The sequence below is a fragment of the Bactrocera latifrons genome, unplaced genomic scaffold (genome assembly GCF_001853355.1).
Source record: "Bactrocera latifrons isolate USDA-ARS-PBARC rearing strain unplaced genomic scaffold, ASM185335v1 scaffold_14, whole genome shotgun sequence".
In the NCBI taxonomy this organism is placed as follows: Eukaryota; Metazoa; Arthropoda; class Insecta; order Diptera; family Tephritidae; genus Bactrocera; species Bactrocera latifrons.
In genome coordinates, this window is record NW_017534852.1 from 183,010 (window position 1) to 199,662 (window position 16,653).

A 16,653-nucleotide genomic window follows, 5' to 3' on the forward strand; every position below is an offset into this window, starting at 1 on the left:
ACGATTTTGCAACATGCAAGGCTTTTTCAATAATGTGTGTAATTCTGTGGATTTGATCAATCGTGGAATGRTTAGCTTAAAACCCAAACCGATATGCTGTAATTATGGTTTTTGCTTTGTAGAGACGTTTTATGAGAATTTTTTGAAAAAGCTTCGATATTATCAGTGGAAATGATATAGTCCTGTAAGTAGTTACTAATGTCATAGTTTTTGAATCATGATAACTTCAGCAATTTTCCAATAAGTTCGCACATTAAGATGAAAAGTCGCGTTATAATGTTGGTATATTTTATTATACTTATTGGAGGAAGCTGTTTTAGTACCTCGGACGTAATCAGGTCGTAACCGAGGGATTTTTTGTTTTTAAGGCGTTTGATTTCTTCACTTAGAACACGGCTTGTGCAACTTGAGATTTCTTGGCTTTCTTGACTAGAAACAGTAGGATAATCTACGTGTGTTTCATATGGAAGAATATTTTAGCTAAATAATAAAAAAATACTTCCGTTTTCTTTTTTTTATCTTCTCTGGCCCAACTATCAGTACTTATTTTAATTGATCATACTTAAATTTCTGGTTTTAGTAGTCTTTTACAGCTTTTCCGAAGGGAGTAGTCGGAATTTCTTCAATTGGTTAGGGAGCGAACATATTTTGGAAACTTTAATTTTTRAATAACTTAATTCCTCTTATTTCCGATTAAGATCTTTAGAAACTTTATTTAAAATAGATTTATCTGCTGGGCAATGAGAATTTCTACTGATAAACTTTAAAGCTTTTACGGACTTGCAGCTCATATTTTGGGMTAACACCTCGCTTCACATTAATTTTATAACAACAACTTATTGCCGTTTCACAATTTGTTGGWAAATATTAACAATTTTCTTTGATAACTTGCTGCTGTTTAGAAGGTAAGYTCATAATGCCACACTCATAGAAGCWCTCGTATTTATTGSCAAAAAGATAGAAACATAGAAACRGGTAGTAATCGCTTGGTGTTAGGACCCTCCTATAAGGTTATGCATCCACTACAAGGTACTAACCAAGTTCCCAGCCCCTGTGTTGTGTCAATAACGACGTGTATGTCCTAACGTTACCCTGATGGAACACAATTAATTTCCGTTTGGCCAAARTGGGTCACTTCTAGGCGATTTCCTCCTTCAGACGGTCGTCCAATTGTTGACAGATAACGAACCCAACTGTGTTTTCTTGACTTTGTTTATTATGATACAGATCGATTTTGTTATGAATCAGCAGCTTTATATGTAGCACCCCTACATGAAGTTACGTTTTGTCTTCTCTTTATATCTATCCTTCTATTTATTGTTATCAATTGTTGAAATTTTTAGCATTTTAAGTACATATTCGTAAACGAATAAAAATTCAAAAGTTTTATTACAWAAAGTGCTCCAATATTAATATCGTCTTTTGAAGTTGAATTACTATARGCCGTTCATATTGTTAAAATTAATATAACTAGAACTTTCCCCGGTTGCAAATAAGCTTTTGAAAATCTTCCCTAGCAACGAAATCTTTTAAATTATGGTATTTAGTTGCGTAATGGCACATGGTAACACACATATAATATCATACATATCATACATATTACATAAAATTATATATGCAAAAGTCTGCATATCCTTCATAATCCGGTTACCAGCAACCGTTACATGGAAAACAGTAAAAAAAAATCAGTTTTCTATTTAACTTTTATAATCTTATAYGCATACGGTATGTGATATGTGCACTACAATGCTGTCTATTAAATAAATGACGCCTATATGTGCGCTATAAATAAATCATTTACTCATTAACGCCGTGCTTCAGCCACAACAATGGTGGCCTTAATGTCCTTTGTTATACAAAATAGTATGTATTTAAATAAATTATCATTACTATATTTTAATCGTGTACACATGTAAGTATATGCCGACATATTTAACAATAAAATACATACAAAGGCACTTAATGATTAAAATGGGTGAACAATATGTTGGTGATGGTGCTTGAGAAACTATAGATAGACATGWGCTTGCATATATGTTTGTAGATTGTGAAGAAATTGAGTATAGGGGAGTATAATATACATGTAAGTAAATTTCAGAGCGCTCTTGCCAGTACATATATACGTACACAGAGTTACTAACTTGCATTGCCTTACACAATTGTTGCGTGTGGTATATAAATTGAAATAAAATAAATGTACATATATACAGTATCGAGAGTACAAAAGAAATATTATATATTGAAATATACAAAATAATATAGAACACAATCGAAAAAACCAACAAATCACACATGAATTCCACTCTATTCAAAAGCATACAATGTTGCCTACCCTCAACGTGTACAGTGGAAATCAATCAATAAGGCAAGCAGTGCGGCAGTAATCAAATAAATGGTATAAATTGAAATAAAGGGTAAACAAAGTATGTAGAAAAATRTCAGATTTATTGCAAACAACTGGCTAATAGTCAATCACAACAAATCACTAGCGTAGATAAAACGCAGTGATGCCTTTTCCATAGATTAATATATTATATGTATATGTATATGTATATGTATATGTAAAATTATTAGGGTATCTGTTATTTCTCAAGTTGATTATTTTGCAAACTCCACATGAAGTTTCAGTTTTTGCCCTTAAAAAAAATATTCAATGTAAATAAGCTCCCTTTCTCGACGAACAAAGCCCAAACCCTATGAGTCCCTCATTATTTCCGTACTGCTATATGGTGCAGAGGCATGGACGATGACAACATTTGATGAGTCGACGTTACGAGTTTTCGAGAAAGAGGTTATGCGGAAGATTTCTGATTTATTTAACATAAATTAGCGTTTTAGTTTCAATAAAAACCGTACTTCACTCATATGTATGTATATGGGATTGTTTGATATTTTGCATTAAGAAAATATATGTACATCTTTAAAAGAGTGATATTCTAATAAAAGATTTTTCGCTCTACAAAAAAGTTCGGAAGTTCATCCAGCTAAGGTTATACATCAAATGAGGTGTGCAAGGCCGCAAGTAAATTACGAATTTTATGTTGCTCATACGACATGTTGTACTATATAAATACTTTACTTTTGACAGCACATAACTTTTAAAGGGAAGTTTCTATTGAATAAAAAAAACACATTTTCGTAGAGCGTTTAAATGAATAAGGAAATATAATATGAACTGTGCAATCCTGCAAGTAAATTATGAATTCTGTGTTGCTCATACGACATGGTGTACTATATGAATACATTATTCTTGACAAACGTTCTATTAAAGGAATGTTCTTAGTAAACAAAAAAATATTTTTTTAAAGAGCGTTTGACTGTATGTTGAAATATAATATATTCGAAGTTAAAGGTCAGAAGTTAAAGGATTAAAATTTTATTGTAAAAGATCAAAAACTCCTATGTCAAATATATAGGAAAGGTAAAGTAAAGTTCTTTAATCGCGGCTTATATTGAAAATAAAGCGCTTTTTTTGATGACAAGGAAAATCGTCTTACGAAATAGCGAATACCCTGTTACAAATACATACATCCTTTTAGAGATATAAAACTGGAAAAAAACAATAACACCTACTCATACAAAATTGATTCAAATATTGGTCTATTTGTTATGCAAAACAAGCAATTACCCAATGCAATGATATATGCATACGCACGTATGTTTGTGTATGATCATGTCAAGGTTGTTGGTTTCTCATTATTGTTCAATTATCTGACATTGTATGTTAAGAGCACTGCAAAATTTTTTTTATAAATAAACTAACTTGTAGTTAATATGACATTCAAATTCAATTTCATTAAGTCATTTTACTCGTAATCGAATACTGACTATCCAGGCGGTACACTCGTTATACTCGTATTTTCCATACGAATTGGTTGGTGTATGTATGCTAGACGAAGAAGTAAGTCATTTCATGAATTTTAAATTTAAATGACATACAGCAGCATATTCGCTTAATTTGAAGAAACTTGATGACTAAATACGAGGTAAAATGAAACATAATTAGAAAAATTGTCTTGATTCCTATAGGATCTTAAGGAAAGTATGAACCGATTACATATAGGCTGTTCACGATAAGGTGGTTATCGGGTTATGTGRTTATGTGATTAAGTAAACAACAACAAAATGCGGTATGACAAAATAACCAACTTTGAMMAACCCAGACCCTTGTTTACAGATTATGTGGTTGTTTGCTTATTTCCAGTGTTAGAAAGTCGTTGGAGTTCTACTAAATGGCAGCACAAAAAAATAAAATAAAACTAAGCGAATGGCATTTCCATTTATACCTTCTAATTGGTAATTCTGCTATTAACAGCTGTTTTTTGTTTGCAATTGCATTGTGACACTGTTYAGGGCGCAAGATGTCTGCAAATTTTATACAAAGAATCTTTTGAACTCTTAAAATTTGGATTATTTAATAAGCACATACCTTCAATAAAGTCCATTTCCTGAATAGCAGAACTTATTTTAAATTCAATTATGTTGCTTTTTAAACTTTGTTTAGGCATTTTAGAAGTAGAAATTTCATTGAACTTAAAATGTAAACAATGAACAGCTGTTTGTGTAAAAATAAGCATATAACCATACAATATGGGATGTTCACGGATCATAGAGGTTATTTTTAATCTAATAACCACATAACCCGATAACCACCTTACCGTGAACAGCCTATATGAGTCTCCTCAACTTCAGAAAGTGAGACAAAACGGTTGGATTTTTTTAATTGTCTTTCGTCGGTGTGCTTTTTTACTTATCAAATCTTCTTCTGAGTCGTTGATACTTGCCGACAGCGCCTTTAACTTCGAGTGAGCCATCTTATAAAYGAATTTAATCTTTTTAAAAGTTAAAAAAAAATTCCTTTGTCAGTTAAATTTGATTATAGAACGGCAGTACTCGATTTCGGCATTTTTTAAACTTCTTTCACTGATGACTTTTTTTACTTGATAATTTAAAGAGTTATGAATGAAGTATTGACCAGTGTTCTCAGAGACCTTTTTTTTAAATATTCATTAGATACTAGTATGAAATAATACATATATAATATTTGCTTAAATTTAAAAATTAAATACCGGTGTTTCCAATAAGGATGATATGATTTCTAAGTGTCGGTTTGTTTAAATAAATCACGATCTGTATTTCTTTGCATTGTATTCAGTAATATTTATAATATTATCATGTAAAGATATATACAAGAACACTTTTACAAACTATTCAATTTTATTATAAAAACAACGGTTCTTTAATTGAAAAATTTCGTGCCCTTTTGCCATTTTATATTCGTAATAAACCTTCACCTGTGCTCGCTGTTCATCGAATTATTGAAAATTTCAAGCACATACATTCTATTATTATTATATATTCTATGTATATTCTTTACAGAATGATAATGTGCCAATAAGGCAAAGAATCTCTCGAAGTAATGGAAATATTGCTGCCGTTCAGGCAATTGTTGCTGAAGACCATAATTTGTCGATTAAAAACCGTGCTCAAGAATTGGGACTATCTTAAACTATAACCTGGCGGATTTTGAGAAAGATTTTGGGCTTACATGCATATAAATTATTCTCACTCAAGCACTGAAACCATTGGACCACCGTAAACGTCATTAATTTGMTGATTTTTTTCTTTGATTAATTTTTTAACAATAACGATTTTTTAAGAAAATCATCTTTTCCGATAAGACTCACTTTCATATGAGTGGTGGGGTAATAAATAAACAAAACTATCGATTTTGGTGCAAAGAAAATCCACAAATTGTTAATGAACAACCATTACATTCGCCTCAATTGGCAGTTTAATCTAGTTTTGTGTTTAGTGGAATCATCGGYCCGTACTTCWKTCGAAATGAAGCTGATGRCTYCTTTACTGTCAATAAAGAGCGATATAGATSGATGAATGCAACTTTTTATGTCCACAATTATAAGAAGTTGATTTTGACAAAATCTGGTTCCAACAGGACGKGGCTACGTGCCACGTGCCACACAGCATGTGCAACAACCGAGTTATTGCGRGAAAAGTTTGGATATTCGATTATTTCAWGAAAGWGTGACAAAGTWTGGYCTCCAAGAAGTTATGATTTMACACCATTAGACTACTACTTGTGARGTTATTTAAAGTCATTTRTCTTTAGCAATAAAGCAGATACTCTTCAAGCTTTAGATGTCAATGTTGAATGTGAGGCATAAGACTTAATTTTGTGGAAAAAGAACTCGAAAGCTGGGTTCATCGATGGAATTTGTTTCTGCAAAAGAAGTCGTGACGCCTTTTGAATGAATTGTATCGATTTTACTTCACATTAAATAAAACGCAATTGGTGTAAATTTTTTTAAATCATTTCATTCTTATTGGGAAACCCTGTGCACAATTATATAAAAACTGTTTTGAGTATGTATATTCCTACAGCAGCAAAAAATTAGCTAAKTATTCAGTTAAGTAATCAAATAAATTGGTATTCAAGAAATTAGAGCAGTTTTAAATAAAGGACARGCAAACCCGGCTACAGCGTATTAGGATTACTCACAAGTGTAACACGTACAACAAWAATAACCACAAACTTTGCGATACCCAAAACACACTGCAGCTATTAAGAGCGCAGGGTCGACGCTGTCCCTTAAAAAACAACCAGCACTTGGACATACGAATGTGGTACATTATATATACCATACATATAATGTTCTATATAACATATTTTTATATAGTGTGTACACGCAAACCCTGGCTACGCTGATGTACCCATATCAACTGAAACATGCATGAAATGATGCTGGAATTTGGCCGAATTGCCACAGCAGATAAGCGTTATATGCAGGCAAATGATATGTTGTATGTGATATGTTTATATATATTGCATAGCATAGATTTCTCTGCAAGTTAAAACAGTGAAAAATACATATGTATTTTAACTTGTGTGTTGCTGTGTCACGTTTGCTTGCAAAGTTTAAGATTTTCTGCTTTTTGCGGTTCTTGTGGCAAACGCTGTTCGATTTTCTGTGGGTGCCGTTTGGCCACAAGTGAAATTCAATTAAGTTTAAGCKGTTTGTGGCAAAACTCGGTAACATGTACTACATTGATTGAAATGTTATGGAAAAGATAGTAGTTTACAGCTCAAAATGCGAGAAAAGCGTTACAAATTCATAGTAGTATATATATTTGTGAAAATAAGTTGAGAATTTTGGGGAAYAACTAAATGAAACTTGAAATTGGAGAATGGAATACTCAATTGTATCGAATAATCTACAACAATAACCTAACAACTAGGTATCATTAGGTTAAGTTCGATGGCTGATCAAGGATCTCACGTGGACTACTATATGTAGTCYTTTGTGAAGCCAGAGAAAAGAAGAACTCCTGTGTTCGAACTGAACTTATATTTTAGCAAAAATTCTTAGTTGCCAATACAATTCTATGTCCAAGCGCGGGCAGTCAAGATGGAAGTGTTGAGTTTTTTCCAGCTTATCTTTTTCGATGCAGCTTCTGCAGCATGGACGCCAATAGGCCTGTTAAAAGSCTCACAACTAGGGAGATGCTAACCTTACTGAGGCCAGAAAGATCCCTAGATCTCTTATGATCGATCTTAACGCTGGGTGGCCCAGCGCTGGCCAAGCTTCGACGAAGACCAGCTACATATGTATCTAGTGGTAGAACACAAGAGGWTAAGGGAGCACCGCTCCCATTCTACCGATAGCGGTTCTAGGGTGCTTTTTCTTTCCAGCTCATCAGCTTTGCAATTTCCTGCGATTTTGCTATTATCTAGCCTTCATACCAGTCTCACTACAAAGAAACTCGATGCTATTGATAGCGMCGTTAGACACTCCWGTACTGTTAATGAGTTCAAGGCTAGTATCGCCACTCTGCTATCTAAGTGGATGGTCWTTTCTCTGAAGAAGGCTGCACTCCGGAGTAGTAGATCTGCTGATACCTTAATAGCTGAAACGTCGGCTTGGAATATACTGCAGTAGTCAGGAAATCTGAAGTTTTAGTTGATAGAGAGGTCCTGACAGTAAACTCCTCCACCAACCTTCTCTCCAAGCTTTTACATATCCGTAAAGAAGCTYACTTTCCTTCTCCTACAGCGGCTTCTTCCGACGCCCAACTCTCTCATAGCAGAGAAGGTGTCGCTAGGGTTCGGTTTGGCGACTCTATCATCCAAGTRATCCGGTATGAAGTCAATGCGTGCAAGGATATTCGAGTGTTCAGATTCGTGTTCTTYTAAGAAGCCAGATTCTTTGAGTAAAATAGCATCTTTAGCATCCATACATCTTCCGACGATGTTTATGGGTACAATGTGCCAGACTTTAAGTACGATTGTCTGAGTGGACCTTAGTACACTACACACGCTCATGAGCGCCGCCCGAACGCACTCGAGTTTCTTTGAAGATTTTGTCTTTTCTAGAGCCCTCCACCANTGAGTGGACCTTAGTACACTACACACGCTCATGAGCGCCGCCCGAACGCACTCGAGTTTCTTTGAAGATTTTGTCTTTTCTAGAGCCCTCCACCACATGWCTCTTGACTTTGACATCGTAGAGCCAGAGGACTACTTTCGTTGAGAGGCCCCACCTTTGTCATGAGAGATTTAWAAAAGATATGATAATTTATTTTTATTGACAAGATTTGTTACTAAAATAAGATCGATTTTTATTTCACTTTTTTTTCGGGGAGTATGGAAATATGAAAAAAATCGTTTTTATTTCAAATCTCTAGACTAAATAGCCTTTTAAAAACATATACGGTGTAACCAATTTTTCTAAACCCCTCAACTCATTACTTTATCAAAAAGTCTAAAAAGTTTAGAATGACCTTGGATTCACAGAAAACTTCCATTCTCCTCAATTATTACAAATTTACTATAATAATGCAATAATAAAAWTGTTAWAAAAACACTTTGCGCAWATAGTATCAGACTTTGTAGAGGTATATATAATTTGTTAGAGTCATAGCTTTAAATAAATAGCTTGAACTTATGACTCTAAATTGGTCTACTTATTTGGAGTTCAAATATTTCCAACTCCTCTACATCCATTCACGTTGTGTTGTGATTTGCTTAATTGTCTGAAAAACGAATCATTGGAAGCGAACATTCGTGGTGTTATTTATAAAATAGGACGAACATCTCGGAATCAGTGGTAAAAAAATTATAAAAGTCGATGAGAGTTATGAAAAAACATAGTACCGGTGGCTTTATGCATAAAATTCTGTTCAAATRCTATAAAAACCATATATTTTTCTAACTAATAAAGCTCAAATATTTCGAAAACCTCCGTAAGAAAATGAAAATAATTGGTAAGGGCAGGATGTAAGTATATATTTTACTACACCTCCTTGTAAATTTAATGTACTAAATATGATGATAAATTCTATCATAATAAATATTTTATCGTGAAAAAATTTTACATTCGGTATACATATAACTTCTTTTAGTTTCCATATACTATATAAAAAATGTATTAAGAATAAATGCAATAATTTTGCATTAAATTGAAATCGAAAATATAAGCACCGCTTTGTTCGATAGCTGTTTGCCATTGTAGGAAGTTTCATATTGTCGTTGCCATAAAAACCCTTGTCAGAACATAAGAATTTTTTGTGCTAACTCATGTATAACCCACACATCGGACTTTGTTTTTTAACCAGCCTGTTTTAAATTTACCTTCTGAGTACACGAATTATAAAATTATTCCATTATTTTATCGGTATTTTCAAATATTGTCCTTTTCGAATGTGTATTTTAGAATCAAAATTACGGACAAAATCGATTAAATCAAAATTATGCGCGGTTGACTTTTATAGTAGCAGAACCATACACACTATTGACATTTTTAGCCGGMTGATTGAGTTGTGCTCCTTTACAGCAGAAAAACTGCAACCTCTTTAGTACAAACCAAGCAATCACAAAACTTTCTAAGACAATTTTTATAGAAAATTTTGTCTTTCTAACATCCGATCGCATTATACAAAGCGACCTGCAGATTACTAAATGTGTTTATTGGAAAACATATTGAATTTACTTTTACTAGACCTTATGTTAGCAAAAGGATGGTTAATAATATTTGCATATATTTCTTAATCTTAACTAGTACTTCTTGAAGTCTTTATGCGCAAATGTAATAATAAAAAATTTAATGCAATCAAATGTGTTAACCCACCCAAGTGTATTCATACATTTCCTCTATTCTGATATATGACAATAAATACCTCAGAGCACATTCAAAAAATGTGTGCAACGTTTGTCTCGACAACTAAAATAAAAATAAGTGTTCACCAACCAACTGTGGTCAGCAGAACGAACAATGGAAAGATTTATTTTCAAATGCAAGMGAAAAATAAAGAGTGTGCGCTGGCAATTTGATTGCTTACCAAATAAAAAAAAAGAAACAAAAACATAACATGAACGTTRGGGAACAATTKKGACAAGAAATTGCATTGAAAATACATAGAAATAGTAAAATATTAGAAMGGAATTCTAAGGAAATACGTGAGTTGGCGAATTTAGCAGCAAAATACAAGGATTTGATTTTCAATTGCTTGACAATGTTCTATACCGTTAAGGAAATATACAGATCTACCCACACTAGTGGTGTGCAGCAGCTTGCATATAAATATATCTGTATGACTGTATGAGCGCACATGTACACTTTCTGTATGGCACACGCCTTCTACTGCGTGCATGCAACTACGTACGCCTTGCATACTMCAGGGCGTATGAGCAACTTTTTACATGTCACATTGTGCTGTGCGTTTGTCACCCACCGCTGCGAGCATTTCACTCCAACTATTTCACGTTTGTATATGTGTATTTGTGTATTTGTGTATAAATATATACACAACTGTATGCTTGTAGGTGTTTATTGTTGATGTTTGCTCACTGCAATTGTCACATTAAATGCTTCAAGGCTACTGCTATTTGATTGTATTGTACACACATAATACTTTTACAGTTGTATATAAATGTGTGTATATGTGTGTATGTGTGTTTCTTTTAATTTTATGTGTGCGCTTAAAAACAACGAATAGCACTTGTGGCAAGCAATAAAGAGTATGAGAAGAAGTAGTAGAAATTTCCTTGCGGCAGCGAGCACTTGTCACTCACTCAAGTATGTACCATAGAAATTCGGGTGAGTCAAAAAAATCGAATATTTTTTTCACCTTCAAGATAGGATTTTTTTCTTTCCAATAATACGAAAAAAAATTGTAAACTGAGTGGCGGATTTCCTATGAATATTAAGAGCTCATACTTTTACTGAACATTAAGGGCATAGCTTTTTGGAGATTTTTTCCAACCAATTTTTCAGCGTATAAGTGAAAAATTAATCAATTTTTATTACCCACCCTAATAGAAGTGCATGTACACATATATGGGTGCGAGTGTGCACAATTGCTGTACTTATAAGGAAAATTATAAATAAGAAAAGATTTCCCACTGTGTCCACACAGCACACAGTACTCTTAAATTGAAAATTATACGCACATAAGCGCTTCTGGTATAATTTTGTGCTCAACTTTTCTTTGCACTTGTGGTATGAATTTCATATATACATACATATACATGTTATAATACATGCAACAAATGTATGTATAAGCATGTGCCACACAAAAAGATGTGTATGTATAGTTGCCATACAAATAATTCCTTTCTTCAGCTGGTCTGCATGAAAATACACTTAAATGTTTTTATGTATATAGTTCATATAACTTACATATAATCTCATCTTGCATTCTACTTAACCATTGTGCCAGTTTTATTCTCATTTCTTTACTCATTATTGTTTGCTTTATTATTACTTGCTCCACTTAAGTATGTGAGGTATTGTTTGTGGTTGGCATTTAATTTTCATCAGCGTGAAAATGTACGTTGTTGTCGCGCATCCGTTTCCGCTTCCGTTACCATTTGGCTACTTGAAGTTGGTGAAAATACATAATTAAATAATAACATACAATCGCATAGCATAAGTACGAGTTTGTATAGACAAAATAGGGATCTTACATAAAGGACAGCTTGTTTTAGAAGTTTTAGAATTTTTAAAGTTATTCACACGCAATATGTTGCTAAATAGTAGGCRTAATAGTTTTGTTCACCTAAAGGTTCTATCCACTAAAACTAAACAACATGCTCTAATTTGGGTTGAAATTGATATTTTTTTAAAGAAACTTGGTACAAGTGAATCTGAGGCTGAGGAGGTTGATAATGGAGATGGGCCAAGCCGCAGCCAAAAAAGTCGTTAAGAGAAAATCTATAAAATGCTTAGTCATGGCATATTATATATATTATTTTCTCTTAACATCATTTTCAATTCCAAATTAAGATATAAAGCAGTAGTTTGGTACAACGAATCGCTATAGGGAAGAGAATCTGTGGTTAGAAAATTTTTAAAACTAACTCACATAAATTTYATCTGAACAAATGCTTCTAGCATTTTCTTATACTTTGTGTAAAATTGAATGATAWTCACACCACTTCCCGATAACATATTATATCTCACAGCCAAGTSAGAGCCGAATCGTTTCATAGAGATCAGTAGAAAGTTTTTCATGGGCAGCCCACCTTTAGGTAATATCTCTCCATACCTCAACAGCAACTTAAGCAATTTCAAATTTGGTTCATAACGTTACTGTAGCATTCTTATATTTCATAGTAAAAAAGTATAAATCATACTAAAACTACGCCTTCTTCCCCATATATCATAATTTTAAATTAAACAAGATTATTTCAGTATACAATACTAAGACAAAGGTACAAATAGTGCCTTTAAKGTATGCGATCACGTCTGAAAATTGCCGTAATCGGATCATGAMTTTTCATGGCCCGATATACCAGATAAGTGAAACTCAGGGCTGCGGTTTTCTGGTAATAATATCCTAAGATCTCAAAAATGCATAAGACCACCTCAGTATTTTCATTAGCTCCCATATGCCTAGTATAATAAATTCAACTTCCGTTTAACTTAACACTATTTATATCGGCTACAATCTTGAATATACCATAATTTAATGTCACAAATGTTTTAAATCGGTCCACGAGTTAGCATAGATCCAACAAATTATAAATACATTCTCTTGAAGTTTAAAAATGTAATGTGAAATAAACCTGAAGAAGAAAGGCAAAAACAATTTAATTTACTTTTTCAATATACCTACTCTACAAAAACAAAAAGCTTTTTCGTTGTTCTGAATATCTTAGCAAATTTTGATGCTTTCAGGTGTTCACATTACGAGCTTATTCATGAAAATATTGAATGCGCTCGAGTTTTTAAGATAATTGCATATTTAAAATTTTAATAAATACGGCCTTTTAGTAATATAAAGTTAGTTTTCCAGTCATAAATAGGATTCGGCGCACCTTCTTCGCGTATCATGCGATACTTACTCCCAGGCTGCTTAAGGAAAATATGCAAAAAATTATACGGAAGGTTTTAAGGTTTTACTAAAAATTAAAGTTTACTTTTCTTTCAAAGGTAATTTGCATGGACCACAGAAAGAAAAATGTCGCTAAATACTGAGTTATTGGTGTGCGAAACATAAACACCAAAGTTATTTTCTCAAAATCAACTGAAAGATCTGAATAAATTTTCGGAGAATTTTGACGATAATAGTAAGAAACATAGAAGCGGTTCCACCAAGATCTAAAAGTGAAAGGTATCAAAATTGAAAGGATTGTCATATGAAGATATAATATTACGGCTATAGCTGAAATTCTTCTTTTATTGAAGGCTTTTTTTACGTGGCAGGTCCCAAAYAGAACGYACAACCCTACGGGGGAATGTTTCGCCTTCTAACTTTCGTTCGCTTTCAAACGGAKATTTTTTGGCTACTCAGAGGATACTTGGTCTAAGACCAGTAATCGTGAGCTGCTTGAGCTATWCTATATGTAAAATAATCGTTTCTGGCCACTTCCAAGTGAATGGCGTTCAGATAATTTTCTTCACTTGCATGAAMTTMTATACATGGCATACTACTGCTAGTAATGCTGGGTCTTGAAAAGATATTGTCATTTAAATTAGAAAAGAAAAGCTCATAAAAGTAGTTTTATTGAAAACTAAATCCAGATTTCCACATTTTTCTCTTTGTTTACTTAAGTATATGTTTACAACATGTTACATTTCAAAACAAACTGACTTTATGTCCGTTGTATAATTTCATACTTCAATGTACAAATAACTAAATGAAGTGGTGTTTCAAAAATTTCATTCGTTCCGCTCAAATGAGTGTGATTTTTACTTGTGCGCGCATACTTCGATGTACAAATAACTAAATGAAGTGGTGTTTCAAAAATTCCACTCGTTCCGCTCATATAAAAATTTACATAATCAACAGTAAAGGTTTATTAAATCCACTTAATTAGAGAAAGTATTTGTTTTTACACATTTCAATTGACACTCAAGCCGTGAAACTCAATTTTTCAAAACATATTTTTTTATTTTTTTCTGAGGATGTAATTTTTTTAGGGACGATATAAAATGAAATGAATTGGTGTTTCGAAAACTTCTTTGTATTCGCTTATGTCAAAACAGACATAAGTTGTAAACACCTATTAAACCCGTTTAATTAGAGAAAATGTTGATTTACAAATTTCAATTGACATTCAAACTGTAGGCTCCTTTTTTCTAAATTTATTTTTTATATTGACAACATTTTCTATATTTAAGGCTATTTAACTGATTTATGAACGATATAAAATACAGTGAAATGGTGTTTCGAGCTGCACTTAAAACCCTTATTAAGTCCACTTAATAARAAAATATTAGTATTATGAAGTTAACTTGATATTCAAACCGTTAAACTCAGTTATTATAGATTTTCGAACCTTTCTACTTATTTTTTCCATCTTTACATATAGCATATATCAATGTACAAATCATATTATATATGTTATCTTTCTTCATTCTTCCTATAGCCGGCGTTTTAATCAACATTGAATGCAAAGCCTGGGCAAGCAACATTAAACATGATCGCGCAGAAAGGAAAGGATCCGTCCACTTCGAATTGATGGTTGATTAAGAGCTTGCGCGCAGCCAATAAGTGAACGAAGCACAGAAAATAAATTAATAAAACAAAAATCATAACAACCACACAAAAGAAAACCAAAAATAAACAATAACAAAAAACAAAGAGAACACTTAGCAGGTGAAATAATAAACGCAGCAGTAAATAAAAATGGACTACAGTTATTAAAAGAAAACAATAACAGAAGTAAATACAAAACCAAAGAAAAACAACAACAAAATAGTAGCAAGATTAAGTCAAGAAACATGCAGGGAAGGGCAAAAACAGGCAAAAAGGTTAAAGCAGCATAAAGAGAGAGCAGAGTAGTAGAGAGAGATAGAGAGAGAGAGAGAGAGAGGGTCAATGTAATGAAGGCGAGTGTGTGATGTACCTATGTGCTTGAAGGAGTGAATGAGAGAGCAAGCTAGGAGAAAGCTGAAAGARGAATGCATGAAAAATACAGCAACAACCAAAGAATAAGAACAACAAGCCGAAAAAAGAAATAAACTAAAGCAGAAATAAAAAGCGCTATTTGTATAGAGCATATGCGAGCAGTGACAACAACAACCACAACAAAAATAAAGGCTATAATACAAAGAAAAAACTAAAAAATGTGTGCAAAATAGGAAAAACCAAAATACTTGAGATAAAAAATTGCTAAACATTTATTTTGCCAGAACGAAAACATGCAAATACATTACAAATTGCAGCAAACAAAAGTAAAAAAAAAACAACACTGCGGCAACACTGCTAAATAGAGCGAGAGCAAACCAAAAAAGGAAAATAATTAAATGAAAATGCATAAAAAAATAAGAATTAAATTAATTAATTTAATAGACAAAGCGTAACAAGGCATCATTCAATACATATGTACATACGTACTCGTATATATATTTTTTTTTGGAGACACAAAAAAAAATAGTAAAAAAGGCAAAAATACAAAAAATAATAAAAAGTAACAGCAGCGACCGAAAAATATGATTATTTGTATTTAATTTTATTTTGCGCAATAAATTATGAAATAAATACGATTTATGGTATTTAGTACGCAAACCCGCAAAGAGGTATGTATGTATGTAGTTAAAAGAAATAATTGCTTTAAATAAAGCGTGCAACAGCGCTAACAATTTTGATAATAAATGCAAACGCTTCTTTCGTACTTATTTCCTTACTTTAGCGCTTACTTGAGTAAATGAAAGGCAAAAACAAAAACAAATTGTTAAAAATCAGTAGAATTTAATTATTGAAAATACTTATTAGAATTTGTTGATATTTTTGACTAGTGAATGCAAGTTTAATAAACAATTATGATTATCATTCTGATTATAATTAAAATTAATTAAAAAAAGGTAATTAACGAAAACCAGCGCAGCGAAAAAATACAAAAAGCAACAAAAACAAACAAATACATAACAACAAAAATAAACAACAGGCTTACACTGATCAGCAGATTTACAAAAAGAAAAAAATAAAATACTTAATTTACAAAAACACAAAACACAAAAACATTTGTAAAATGCAAAGCAGAAGGAAAAGTTAAGTAGCAGAGTGCAAATAAAATATTTTAAATTAATACAAAGAAAAACTAATTGTTTAATTAAATTACAAACAACTTTCGTTTACAAGCAAAATCGCATGCTATAAAAAAGTATGTGTGATTAAACTAATTTAAAA

At 32.4% G+C, this 16,653-nt stretch overlaps 1 protein-coding gene across 2 annotated transcripts in view; it reads left to right on the forward strand.

The window, feature by feature from the left end:
• Nucleotides 1-15,898, forward strand: part of LOC108965472 (sodium/potassium-transporting ATPase subunit beta-2) — a 96,302-nt gene extending 80,404 nt beyond the window's left edge. For both annotated transcript variants that reach the window (XM_018927920.1, XM_018927919.1), the window contains one exon: nucleotides 14,891-15,898. In XM_018927920.1, the coding sequence (XP_018783465.1) occupies nucleotides 14,891-14,994 (104 nt within the window). In that variant the 3' untranslated portion in view covers nucleotides 14,995-15,898. The remainder of the gene's footprint in view (nucleotides 1-14,890) is intronic.
• Nucleotides 15,899-16,653: the final 755 nt, after the last annotated feature.